This window comes from Pelobates fuscus, chromosome 5 (genome assembly GCF_036172605.1).
Source record: "Pelobates fuscus isolate aPelFus1 chromosome 5, aPelFus1.pri, whole genome shotgun sequence".
NCBI classification, from domain to species: domain Eukaryota; kingdom Metazoa; phylum Chordata; class Amphibia; order Anura; family Pelobatidae; genus Pelobates; species Pelobates fuscus.
This window is the reverse complement of record NC_086321.1, coordinates 179,979,800-179,993,883: the sequence shown is the minus strand read 5'-3', so window position 1 is coordinate 179,993,883 and position 14,084 is coordinate 179,979,800. Positions and strand designations below refer to the sequence as shown.

At 39.7% G+C, this 14,084-nt stretch overlaps 1 protein-coding gene and 1 long non-coding RNA gene across 3 annotated transcripts in view; one reads left to right on the top strand and one right to left on the bottom strand.

Annotated features, from left to right (window-relative positions):
- Positions 1–14,084, top strand: part of LOC134612681 (uncharacterized) — a 645,290-nt gene that overhangs the window by 245,090 nt on the left and 386,116 nt on the right. The gene's annotated exons all lie outside the window — the stretch shown is intronic.
- The window catches only part of TEP1 (telomerase associated protein 1), a 58,622-nt gene that overhangs the window by 2,194 nt on the left and 42,344 nt on the right, over positions 1–14,084 (bottom strand). For both annotated transcript variants that reach the window (XM_063454797.1, XM_063454798.1), the window contains exons 34-52: positions 13,547–13,829; positions 13,321–13,438; positions 13,001–13,125; positions 12,231–12,330; positions 11,918–12,073; positions 11,629–11,838; positions 11,359–11,515; positions 10,433–10,645; positions 9,897–10,051; positions 9,294–9,404; positions 7,461–7,568; positions 7,241–7,379; positions 5,921–5,988; positions 5,699–5,831; positions 5,292–5,428; positions 5,071–5,189; positions 4,647–4,779; positions 4,450–4,555; positions 4,055–4,146 (exon numbers count right to left, since the gene is read on the bottom strand). In XM_063454797.1, coding sequence (XP_063310867.1) covers positions 4,055–4,146; positions 4,450–4,555; positions 4,647–4,779; positions 5,071–5,189; positions 5,292–5,428; positions 5,699–5,831; positions 5,921–5,988; positions 7,241–7,379; positions 7,461–7,568; positions 9,294–9,404; positions 9,897–10,051; positions 10,433–10,645; positions 11,359–11,515; positions 11,629–11,838; positions 11,918–12,073; positions 12,231–12,330; positions 13,001–13,125; positions 13,321–13,438; positions 13,547–13,829 — 2,663 coding nt within the window. The remainder of the gene's footprint in view (positions 1–4,054; positions 4,147–4,449; positions 4,556–4,646; positions 4,780–5,070; positions 5,190–5,291; positions 5,429–5,698; positions 5,832–5,920; positions 5,989–7,240; positions 7,380–7,460; positions 7,569–9,293; positions 9,405–9,896; positions 10,052–10,432; positions 10,646–11,358; positions 11,516–11,628; positions 11,839–11,917; positions 12,074–12,230; positions 12,331–13,000; positions 13,126–13,320; positions 13,439–13,546; positions 13,830–14,084) is intronic.

Genomic DNA, 14,084 nt, shown 5'->3' with positions numbered 1-14,084 from the left:
AGAACGCCACCCTGGCCAATCCGCATCACCTCAAAGAGGCATTGAACCAATGCATCTCTAAGGGGAAAGTTCAGCATCTCCATGCAGAGTGTGTAGATGCTGAATGTCAGTACTGCCCCAGAAAGCACCCCCAGTGACCACTGGAGGTATCCCCAAGTAGCAATGTAAACAGCAGTGTTTACAGCCAAAAGCCTGCAGGGACATGTTATACTCACCAAAACAACTACATAAAGCTAGTTCTGGTGACTATATAGTGTCCCTTTAGGTCATAACTTAGCGGTGGAGCACACCCTTCCTAATGTAAGAAAAAAAAAATTAAAAATAAGTTACGGGGGGCGTGGCCGACCAAGCAGCTAACAGGACGCATATCGGTGGAGCTCCACAAAGGCCCCACCAAAATAGACAAAACTGAGCCAACAAAGCTACCTAACAAGTAACTATTCACAACCCCCCCCCCCCCCCCCCAAGAGAGAAAACCATGGGGCGAAAAAATAGGAAGAGCCAGAAGCCGGAGGCGTCTGGACAGTCCGATATCAGGCAATCCTTCCAGAGACCCGTGCCACCGTCCAAACCTAAGATGGCGCCCGAACTTCGTTATAGCCCGGAGATCTCGGAAGACTCAGAAGCAGAGAGGGAATCCCCTGCCTCACTGGACCCGGGTGGCATATCATCAGCCACAGAGTCAGAAGATGATTCCTCTCCCTCCACAAAGGGAGATATAAAAAGACTACTCACGGCCATGCGGAAGATCTGGAAGGCTGACATACAGCAGACTCAGATCGAGGTCAGCGACATCCGCAAGAGAGTACAGGAGGTGGAGGAGAGAGAGGCCTCACAAGACTTGCAACACAGCCAGACTAAAAACCAACTGGAAGGACTCACAAAGCAGGTCCACTCGCTACAGAAAACAGTCATCAGTTTAGACTCCAGACACCGCCGGCGAAATGTTCGCCTAAAAGGAGTGCCAGAAGGGGTAAGTGACGAAGCCCTGCTCCCAACTGTGAGGAAGATGATAGCCTCTATGGGCATCACAGATAGCCTAGAAACCCCATATATAACAGCAACCTTCCGAGTACGAAGGCAGTGACAGCCCCAGAAACAGCACCTAGGGATGTCATTGCTGTGACCAGAGACATAACCGCACGTAGTGCAATAATGAAACGCTCCAGAGAAATGGGCACAGTAAGGCTGGAGGGACACCCAGTCTCAATCTACAGCGACCTACCCTTTCAGGTCCTCGCGGAAAAGAGGAAACTGGCCCCGGTGGCCAAGCGGCTACGAGACAACACCATTAAATACCGCTGGGACATGGGAGGCTCATTGGTGGTACCCTGGGGAGGGACACTCTAACCCTATCCTCAACCGAGGACCCGCAGACACTTTTACAAACCCTGAAGCTGCCAGATGACCAACAAGAAGGAAAAGAAACTACAGTGCCAACAGCACACCAGAACCCAGAGGGGCACCCACAACCCAGCAGGGGACTGTATGTGAAACAGATCCGCAGGTTATCTGATAAACCGCAAACACATTAAAGACTGCAAACCTTCTATTCTTGCCCCCATGGTGCTCATACGCAACCCAACCGCGTGTTCTAAGAGACTACATCGCACATGTATCTTATAATGTATCTTAAAATATATTACTTCTAAGTCATACAGAGCCAAAATGTATTAATGCATGTTTACCTATTTTACACATGTTAAGGAACAGATGTTTAACAAAAAATATTTCAATAAAATTCAAATTGAAAAAAATAAAAATAAGTTACATAGAATTGTAGGCAGACTCTTCCCCACACCAGGAGGAAACACTTCTCAGGAGCTTTTTATTTTTTTTTCTTCAATGGAGACAAAAGCTTATTCCCTAGACTCCTGTCCCGGCAGGGGTAAATAGATAAGTTCATCAATTTAGTGATCCAGGCTGAGCTTTCCCTATAGTGAGGAAAGTGTGCACATTGTTTTGCGGTCTTCCGTCTGCTCAGTTTTTAGAGATATATATTTCTTATACTTTACTTCACATACTTAAAGGGACACTGTAGGTGCTTCATCTCATTGAGATGTCTGGAGTCCCAGGTGTTGTCCATTCATTCTGTGTTAAATAGTTTTTATGTTTTAATGCTAAATTCGAGTCCCTATCCCATCTGTGCTGCCTGAGCTAATGTGGAAGTATTAGCCCGAGCAGGAATGGGCATTTGTGAAAGGTTAAAAGCTGTAGCATGCACACTCAGCCAATCACAGTATCCATTGCCAGCATGAATGGTATGACTACAAGGAAATGTGTAAATTCTGGACTGCAGTGTCCCTTTAAAGAGCAACGGTTACATCCAGAGAAGTGACAGTTCTTTGTTCCTTCAACCCAAAGTGCACTTCCAGGATGCTATGCAACATGTGCGCTCACTTACAAATCTAACAGAGAAATGCAATACTTACACATGCAGGATCAGCATTTCCTACAGCTGTGGTGCATACACACATGCTATACAAAACTTTTAGCACAACCAATAACTAACTGGTTAACTATACAGCTGTACTTAAATATATTAAGTGGCTGCTTTATAAAAAGACATTTTAAAGTGGTCTTGTATAATTAAAAAAATAAACAATAGAATAAATACCAGTAAACGAAATGACAATTCGGGATCAATCTAAAAAACACATAACAACAGTGCAAAATAAATATATATATATATATATATTGTGACCGAAAGCAAGGAATTGTGCTGGAGGGAATCTATATACCTCCCCAGATTTTGCAAGGTTCCTACTTTGTGTAATTAGCCCCAGGGAAATGTGTTATTTTAAAATGAATATTGCACTTTAAATATGTGTATATTTGGGCCCTGGGGTGGAGCACTTGGAGAGTAGGATGGACCAGTGCTCCACTCCACATTTTGGAAGTTGCTTGGAACCTACAGGTGAGAAGTCCAGTTCCAGAGTTTCAATCCTAATTTAACTCACCTGAAAAGGATTGTCAATTACAGGTGCCATTAAGTACTCCCCTGCCAAAGGAGGAGAGAGATTGTGTTTTGATTTCTGTGAGTGGAAACAGAGAGCTGGAAAACCCTGAAACAGTAAGGTTGTTGTTTATGTTGGGAAAAGGACAAGCCATCCAACCCAGTTAGCGCTCAGAAGAGCAAGGATTTTGTTTTATATATTTTGTTACAACCTTTTATACCTTACTGTGCATTTATTTTGGAACCACAATAAAAAGAGCAAGTCCTTTTACCTCATCCAGCGTGTGGTGTCTCTAAAGCGTGAAAAGACTGTGTGTAACACCCCAATCCCAGGACAAGGTACCAAGGGAAGGGAGAACTTTTGTCACAATATATATTTAATGATAGACCCCCTTATGTAGAGTAAAACTCACAGGATTTAGAGCTGCCCCAGGCTCTTTATAACATGCAGAAGGGTGCCTAAAAAGGCTAGAACGATATCCTTGAGGAGAGCAGCACAGGATACAAAGTGCAGAATCCAAAAAAGCAATTAAAACAGGGAAAATAAGCAGTGTATAAATAGTAAAATATACTAAATAAATAAAACACTGCAGAGTAAATAAGAAATTATTATTATTGTGCCTAGTATATTTTACTATTTATACACTGCTTATTGTCCCAGTTTTAATTGTTTATAAATTTTGGATTCTGTGGGACCTTTCATCCTAACTAATACTACTCTACCCAATGTATGAGTTCTAGAGAGTGGTTACAAACTAGAGCCAACAAATTCCACAGCGCTGTACAATAGGTGGACTTACAGACACGGATTTGTAATCAGATGAGTTGAACGCACATGAACAGAGGGGGGTTGAGGGCCCTGCTCAAATGAGCTTACATGCTAGAGGGAGAGGGCTATAGAGATACAAAAAGTAAGATGTATAGCCCTTAATTGGTTGTTTTATTTCTTTATTAGCTGCTGAGGGAGAGCGCGGCCCAGTTGTGATGATGCCACTGAAAATAGTGAGGAAATAAAATTACGGCAAATACAAATAAATTTTCCCCTTTACAGGTCCTTTGAAATGGAAGAAATAGAGCACATAGTATGACTAATTGTACCTGTATTTTTTCCCACTTGACTGTCATCTTCCCTTTAGAATTCTTAACCTCTTTGCTGGGAAGCCATAGACACCCAGCTGTATCACATACACCTGTATAAAAGTAAGTGAGCAAGTCAGAATGGCATTAAGTAAAACATTTGTTTCACGCGTTAAAATATGTGTACCATCTCATACCATTGGAATTAGTAGTTAACGGCATAAGTAAAATTTGCTAAATTGGTGCGCAGAAGTCAGGTAGCTAGCAGAACTCTGGGGACCTCTCGGTTAAATTAAACTAAGTATCAATAATTATAGCGTTATACGTACATAATAGATTAAAACAGCAAACATCACAAATGGCCTTTTAGGAGTACACATATTAAAAGTATTATTAAGTTTTAAAAAGCTTTGTACCAATGTCCGATTTCCTTGCATTGATAAAGGTGCCAGGCTGCAACTCCTCAGGTGGCGGCTGAGCCCTGGCTTCTTGCACAGAGCTGGATTCAGAATTATTTCCCTGCTGATTTAAAGAAACAGCCCTTCATAATTTAGCTTTACATAATGCACAAAGAAACCATGTTCAGCTATTGATAGCCATTCATTGTCAATACCTTTAGTACACCAGTCTTTGTTTCAAGGAGAAACCTATTTCCAAGCACTGTAATCAACTCAATCTGTTCAGAAGAGGTTAGAGTTGCACTGACCACCTGGGACTCCATTTCCACACTGTATGCTTTCTTACTTCTGCAATAACCGAAAACACAAATATTTAGAACTTTAATGCATGCTCGAGTGTCCAAGAATCTCACGCTCAGAGGAACACTGTATACAATATCACAGTCCACCCATTGAATTCCCAGTGCCGTGTTTACCCCCTGCTGATGTCAGACACCCTCATCTCTGCAAGCAATGGGCATCGACACCTTCACTTGGGCAGAAAGGAGAAAGACTGGAAGTTGTAAGGGAAGAAGAATGTGTCAGGGGAGGGGACTGTCAAGTGCAATTTATTTTATATTCCTTCTCTTACAAACTCACCTGAAGCCACCAGCTTTGCATGGAAACAATAGCCAACGTGACACCTTCTTATCATTGGATACCACACAGAATGACCGTTGAGTGGTAAATATAAGTGAAAACACACAAAGTTCACTGCACTAAACAGAATAAAAAACACAACAGAACACACAATTATGCCATATTTCAATAGAACAGGAACATCATCTACATCAGCAACCACTCCTATGCATTGGTGTTACCTGTAATGTGAGAATGGGTTTATATTGCTGCCATACAATTACAGCTCCAGTCTCTTCACCTGACACCACTACCTTTCCATCAGGAGACCAGGCAATAGCAGAAACTGCACCGATGTGGCTGATGGGTAAAACGCTCTCTGGAGTGAAAAAGAATAATATAACAATTTTTTTCCTTTGTAATCCTAGTGATTTCCAGCTAATGATATGCAAGAACAGTTCCTCTTTTTTATTTCCATGACACTTTACCAACAATTCAACTGTACATTACTTACTTAAGTCAGCCACAGTACATACAGTTTTCCTGTCAGTTAATTTACACGTTACAACTATAAATTACATCTTCAAACCAACATATTTTAACTCGGTCACAGAGATTAGAACTCAGGAGTTCTTCCAACTTGACATACTCTCTCTGCAAGGCTTTCCCCATAATCGCACTGAGCCATTGATTGCTGCTGTAACCGTGACTTCGCCGTGTGGTGCACTTGCTGAAGCGATCACTGTGTCTCCATGACCACATAACATTTGCATCTTTTCCATCTAGAAGACAGATTGAGGGATGGTGTCAGGATGCTAACCCATCTGCAGTCAAGAAATTAATGATGCATATTTGTCATAAAGTGTCTCACCTGCAGAGGGCTCCACTTTAAAACAGATCCATCAGAACCCGCTGTATAAGCCACTAAATTGTCATCATCTGCAACAAGAAGTATTTAAAAATTATTAACAAAGAGAACAACTTTTTTGTGACATTACAAGTTCTGAGCTATAAAGCTATTATTTAGGGCAAGTCCACCTAAAGCTCTGGCTAAATCATTTAATACAATTCAGTCTTAAAGGAACACTCTAGTATCAGAAATACAAACGTATTGCTGACATTCTAGTGGTAAAATAAAGGTTTAGCCCCCTTTGCCTTTTAAAAGGAGATTATACTCGCCGCATCTGGCCCCGCCTCTGTGGCGGAGATCCTCAATATTGACTATCTCAGACAACGCAATGCTTTCCCATAGGAAAGCACAAGAAGGCTATTGTAATTGCATGGCAAAACACTGCACAGAGCCAACCAGTATCTCCTCAAAGAAATGTATTGAATCACACTGTGCAGCACTGGACTAGGAAGCACCTCTAGTGGCCTTCTGAAAAGGCAGTGTTTACAGTAAAAATCCTGCAGGAACATGCTATAGACACCAGAACCACTACATTAAGCTGTAGTTGTTCTGGTGACTCTTGTATCCCTTTAAGCAGATGTAGAGGACAGTGCCTTTGCTAGGAGACTGGACATGACCTGGGATTAGAAAACCTAAAACTTGGAAAGAATATATACACTGGGAGATAAAATCATGTCAGCCTGTTCAGTGGACATGAAGAGTGGCACGGACAGACCTCCTCCCTTTCCTCCCCCCCTCCCCCCTGCCCCCCATTATGATTGTTACTGGTCATGGTGTTTATGTAAGCAATGTGGGGCAAAAAGTTATGAGCATGGACTTGGTGGTATATGGTATGAAAGGTGGTCAAGTCATCTAGGACTGACTGGCACTTTGGTGATGTTTAATAAATTATGTTTACAAAGTTATACGTTATTTGGTTAATTGTTTTAAAGTGTACAATTTGTTATGCCCCCTCGAGCTTTAAATAAGACACAATGTTTTAGCCCAATAAAAGTTAACAATTTGTGTCTATTTTCAATGGATGGTCTCTATTCAAATATATACGATTGCCTACCATACCATAATTTTTGTGTGAATTTGTTTACTTTCATATTTAGACTGCTAAATAGATAATATACTGCCTCTGAACTCTATCTTCATAAAACAATAATGTCAGACTAAGGCACTAACTGTAGGTGTCTCTGTCTAATTTATGTAGATATTAATAAATGCTTCAGATTAGATACTCAAAAGGGTATGTGCAGAATATAATGTATTGACATCTTTGCCACATGCAATTACCTTGGCTTTCTTCTGAATCCCAGTACGCAATGATCTGATTTATTTGGTCATGGTGAGCTTGAATGCTGGCAATCTCAACGCCTGACATATTCCAAACCTTCAGGCATCCATCCCTACCTGATGTCAGTACATGTTCTCTCTGTAACAGCATTACAAAACAGACATCTATTTCTGTGACTATTCAGAGATGTGAATTTTCAAATGGAATATAAGTACATACCACGCAAATAGCACTACTGATTGCACTATGGTGTCCTGCAAACTGCAAAAGGCATTCCTGCAGAGTGACATTCCAGAGACACACGGAGCCATCTCCCGAGCAAGATACCTACAAGCAGAGAAGGCTACAGTACATTAATAAGAAAAGGCTTCTTTGTTCATGTGCACGTTTTGCAGTTCAATGTATTTATCATCAAAAAAAAAAAAAAAGAGAGCTGTGAACCAATAATTAAATCAATTTATAAGCAAACCTGAATGGACTACCATATCCTTTTTATCTACTCTTAGTCAGATCACACCTTGGCTCCACAACTTACTCTGATCTTTTTCTTTTTTTGAACTCCTTCCTTGCTACAGCATAATGTCTTCCTTACTTTTTTTTCTCTCCCTCTCATTCTCTCTCATAATCCCCTCTTTGTAAGTTATGGTTGTAAACATAGATATAGTCTAGTTCTCTTCCTGCATAGGAAATACACCAAACAAGAAGGAACGATGGAGCTTGGGAAGCTACCCATTCACAGGCTCCTTGGAAACTCTTGACTGTTGCTGCAGATCAAAGGATGAGCAGGAGGAAAAGGAACCCCACTACAAACTCTGAACTTTTTGGTTTTGATTGGGCAGCAACCCATATATGTCCAACTGTATACATCTGTATTACCACATTGTCTCATTCGCTTCATATGAATGCATTGCCATGGTGAATGTATCCATGCATTTACTTGTACAAAGAATGTAATCACTATCTTAAGTGATATTATTATTTTTGGGCAATATCTATGCAGTTTTGTACTCTCCCACTTTTTTTCTGAAAATTTAGAGAACTAAAAAAAAAAAGTTGTAAGATTTTCTTTCTTAGTAACAATAATAAACATTTATAAAGTTACCTCTTTAAAAGTACAATAAAAACTTAACCCTGCAGTGTATTAAACAGTACACTGTAAAAAAATAATAATACAGTTTTGTATTCCTAACAGTTTAGTGTTCTGTTATGTCAAACAAAAAAATGATTGTCTTGGAAACCGTTTAGATAAAAACATATGAAAGCATTGCTTAACAATAAAGGGAGCTGGGGCACTGCGGCATAGTTTTTTTAATTGGATTATTAAACTGGCATGCAAATGGCAAATTTTCCCAGGGAGCTGTTCCTACTACATACACATCTACTCTCTGAATCACAGTTCCATGTAGTAAGAGGCAGACCACACCTTCACAAAGGTGACTGCTATGATGGCTATCTATGAACTAACATGAGTCTTGAAATCAGAATAAGGCTATCCAGGACTGCCGAGAAATTTTGCCCATAAGAACCAGTATTTTGTCTCCAACCATGCTACATTATTTAAGAAGACTAAATGTAAATGGGGCATGGATGAAACCGGGCATGACCAATATCCATACCCTCTTCGTTCACCACAACAAAGGACCTGATATGCATTAGTGCAAATTAGACCCTTAGAGTTCAAATAAGGATTGCCAACATTAGAATGCACTATATTGCTAAAACAATATACTCGTAAAGCCCAATAGTTGCACCCATTGTGATTTCAAGTTCAAATTAAGAAATACCAAATGTTTTAGAGGAGTTATGGTGTAGGACGTGGACTTAGAAAGAAAGCTTTTGTAATGTATATGAATGTATTCAACTACCATTCATTTGCTAAATGTACAATCACTGCTATGGTACACACATGTAAATATATGCAGACACTATGCATAGATGCATTTGTTTTGTTCAGTAATAATTAATTCAAGGTGGAGACATACTTGTGTTCTCCACCTTTGTTCATGGTTTAGTATAACAATAGGATCATGTATACAAGTAGTCATGTCTCACCAGTTTATTATCCTCAGTCCATGCACAGTCAGATACCCAGTCCCTGTGGCATGACAGCAGAGAGTGTACAATAGCAGGTGGGCTTAGAGAGACATCCCAACACAGCACAGACTGAAAGAGAGGAAGATCAGTCACAATAAAAAAAACTATATCTGTCTAACATTTAGGGTTATTCACTAAACTGATGAGAATTAAAAAGGAAATTGTAACTTTTCTCTTGAACTGGAATAGCAGATTTGAGAAATATTGCCAGTTCAGCTATCTGGCCTAAGATTTAAATGTAATGGACATGCATCCTTAGCTCTTGCAACCATTGTTTTTATTCCATTGATTTAAAACTAAACATATTTCTTCTTCACCAGCCTGTAAATCATCCCCATTTTTAACTTGTACCTTCAACCTTTAGATCCTATCATTATCCTTCTGATCCAGTTTATTTCTAGCCCTTATTCTCCCTGAAAATAACCCAATAATCCGTCCACATCTTTATCATTCTCCATCCTTCATAATCTACTAAACTGGTTGGAAATGCAATTACTAGTTAGGCAATTTATTGCCGTTCCACTCTTTCTAATATTATTTTTACTCTTAATCTTCCCTTACCCGGTCCTTCCCTCCTGTTGCTAAAAGTCTTCCATCCCGGCTGAAAGAGCAGCATGTAACTCCGGCTTTGTGGCCTCGTAGGACAGAAACTGGGGCAGAAGGCAAAGCAGCTCCAAGCAGATTTTCCAATGTCCACAAGCAGACAGAAACATCGTCTAAAGTGTGACATACAATGAGACTTGTTAGAACATGGAACTATACTAGTCAATTTTAAAACTCACATTAGCACTTTCATAGTACCACTTTAATAGAACGTACCTGGTAAGACACATAGGGTATTTATAGCTTCAATAGGGTGTAGTCTCAGTTAAAATATAGGATTATTGTGTGCTGCGGTTTTTAACACAGATGCAAACTTTCCAGAAAAAAATCTTAAGCCTCAACATATCTAAATGGGCTCTGGTGCCACTGCATATAATTATTCAATGGAAAATCTCTGTTTTATGAAAAGAAGAGCCCTAATATCCTGTGATGAGGTAGACAGCTATATACATTGAAACTTTAGACAGAAACAAACAACTAAAACAAATACTCACCAGATGCAGATGCCAAAAGTTGAGAAGATATAGCAAGTGCTTGCACAGGGCGCTGATGTCCATTAAGTGTCAGTTGACAGACAGAAGCTCCAGGTGTGACATTCCATATTCGCACCAAATTATCAGAACTCCCAGTGACCAGCACACTGTCCGAGAGCCATAGGAGAGTTCTTACTGCCACATCCGTGAAACTGCATAGTGATACACGGTCACCTGCCAGAAGTAAAGAGATGTTAAACTAGAACCAGTAACGACAACATATAAAAGAAGTGTGTTTATAATATATATACACAGATTTATATACACACACACAAAGAATGTAATAATCTGTACCAAGCTCAGTGTAGAATGATTCCACAAATAAATAAAAACATTTACAATAACCTGTCGCAATTGTTGCACTAGGAGTGTCCCTTTAATGTGGTCTTTCATTCTAACATAGCTTATACAAATTATTCCTCTTCAATTATTTATTTATAATTTCAAACTAGCTGGGAAATGTTAACCATAAGTCACCAAAGGAAGAATGAGAATGAGGGTCACAAGCTCAGAAATTGCAGGTAATAACTTAAGACATCACATTAAAGGTGAGAAAAGTTACACCCTCTTTAAGATATGCGGTCACTTTTACCCTGCGATGTAGACGGCACTAGTGACTCGGTATCACAAAAAAATTAATTCTAAATAATGTGTTTAGTCATTATTATTGGATAGAATATCACAATTGCAAAACATATGCCCCTAAAAAGAGTCTCCAAGTTATCTAGTCTAATTAAAAAAAGTCAGTTTTAAGAATAAATTTGTGTGAAGCTGGGAGTCTCACGGTAGAGAATTTATTTTTACTGATCAGCAGTGACCTAGTCATACAAAACCATGCATCGTTCAAACATCAGAAATGCAATATCTACCCCATTCAGATATCTCACCAGAATCCACATTATAGACAAACACTGAATCTGAGTGATAGCCAACAGCCAGCAGTTGTTTATTAGGTGAGATCCCGAGACATAGTGCAGAGGACTGTGTGGTCTCCATACAAACTTGACCTTCCAGCTTCCCAAGACCACCTGACCAAACTTGTACCTACAGAAGAAACAGAATTATTCTCCAACCTTTCCCAGAGGTTGTTCAACCCCTTAAGGACCAAACTTCTGGAATAAAAGGGAATCATGACATGTCAGATAACATGGCCTTACCTTGCCATCCTCTCCACCTGTTAGAAGATTTTCTCCCTGTCTCAATAAGCTGGTAGTCATTGTTGATCCATTATGGGCACTGAAGTGAGCAAGTTGGACATTAGTCTCCCAGGCCCAAAGCGAAACAAAGCCATCAAGACTCCCTGAAATCACCATATTGCCCTCCAGAGAGAAAGAGATGGCTCTCACTGAGGTGCCTCCACCAAGGATCTATGGAGAGTGAAGTGTAAAAGTTAGATATCACAGAAAAAAAAAATTCAAACTGTTGTTCAATAGCTTACAGTCTTACAGCATTTCTCTTCCAGGTTCCCAGATGAACCATTGTTATCTTCCCATCCCAGGATCCCACTGCAACCACATGTTCACGTGGATGAAATTCAACACAATTCAAGGGACTTGGAAAAGATGTTGAGCCTAAATGGGAACCACGGTTAGTCTCCCAGAGCTGAGAAAAAAATAAAAGAAACATGGAGTGATTGGAAATTATTGTAACATGGACTGGGAGAGAAGAGGTTCATTGTGTATAGGACTGTGAAAGAGCTAGGGCACAGGAGTGTTAAGAGGGAATACAGGCCACATGCTGGAATATAAAAAGTACAAACCTTAAGCTGGCAGTCCAAAGAACAAGTGAGGATCTGCCTACGATCAGCTGTAGCACGGCAACCAGTGACCTGCCGTCTGTGAGCTTCAGTTCTGTACATTCTGAGGACAATTATTATATACAGTGTAAACAAACTAATAGCAGCAATATTTAGCCACATGCATGAGTAATAAACTGCCCAGCTCCCATCCTGACTTGTATTAAATTATTACTTGTGTATTAAATCAACAAAAGACCATCAGTCAAAAGATGCTTCCTTTCCAACATCAGTACAATTCCACCAAAATAACTTTATGTCAAGACATGCTCTGTCTCAAAATGCCAAGTACACAGATGTCTGCACACAAACACTTTGCAAGCTCATTAACAGCAGCCACCTGTTGCCTTGGGCTGTCTGAAAATAATCCGGTGATGGTTAGATAGGAAACAGACTTATTGCATAATATTTCAAAGAACACTCCACATTCTTAAAGCACTTCCTGAGCCGAGATGCTTAAGGAGTTAAGAGTGTTTACCACTGAATAAAAGTGATTTTATAAAAGTAAGCACGCCAGCTGTCAACTGGACAGGACAACAGAATATTATGGCTTTTATTCCACATGTGATATTTGACTTTTCAGGTAGTAAAGTCAAAAAAATCTTTAGCTGAATTGTGGAAAGGAATCTGTATGTCTTCCGTACACATCCCATTTCAATTTCATTTCAAACAAAAGTGATATTCTTATTCACAATATAGTGATCATAGATTACATTTGCATATTGTTCTGTTACCTGCAGCCATCTTTGATGTTCCAGATCTCCATTATGCCATCATATGAAGTTACACAGAGAGTGTCAGAGGAAATAAATGAGCAAGCAGCTACTCCATCACAGCCACTTTGTAGTATTTTCAAATCCTGTCAAAGTACAGAACCAGGTCATCTTTAAATTATAAATACCCATTAGGCTACATGTTAAAATAATTATTTATGATTTAAGTAAAGTAAAGAGAAACAAGGACCCAGTGTCACTTGAACCAAATTAGGATATATTCCAAAACCAAAGAGCAACATATAATGCCCTATTACTAAACAAATGAGAGCTCAACTCACCTCCCCACTCTGTGTATCAAAGATGTATAGTGAGCCATCACTAGTGCCTACCACGGCCATTCTACCCTCTGAGCCCAACACAGCACAACTGGGAGAAGAAGGGACCTCCAATGATTTGCTGTGGGTATAAAATAATTGACATGTAAGACTGACCAACATTTCTAGGTAGGGAGAAGAAAAAAAAAAAAAAGAAACCAATACTCCCTTCCACCATCAGAACACTGACCTGGAACAGACATTAACCGATTGAGGTTTGTTAATCCACAATACGAGTCTCTGGTCATCTGTACAATTTCTAGCACTGATGATCTTTTGAGCTTCAACACATACTATGGAGCAGCGAGGTTCATTCAAAGCCAGTTGGTAAAATATCGAAGGATTCTGTGAAAGATTAGGTAGGGAGCGCTGAATGAACTCTCTAAGCTCCTCCACAGATGATACCACCGTATGCAAATCTTGCTGCTTGCCACCAAATTCCTTCAGGTCCTGGTTGGAAGACACAGCGTCAACTGGAACAGCAAAAGGAACATGTTAAAGAATCAGAAAAATTAAAATGGGCTAGCAACGAATCTTCCATTATTTCTTACTATGAAAAAAAAAAGGATAATTGGAAAAAAGGAAAGTTGTAGTTTTATAAATATTGTAGTCATAAAAAAAACAAAACAAAAAAACACATTATTAATGGTAATTTCTTACATTTAAACAAATTAACTTCATCCACATTGGCCTGGATCACATCAGTGTTTGATAACCAGCGTGTATAT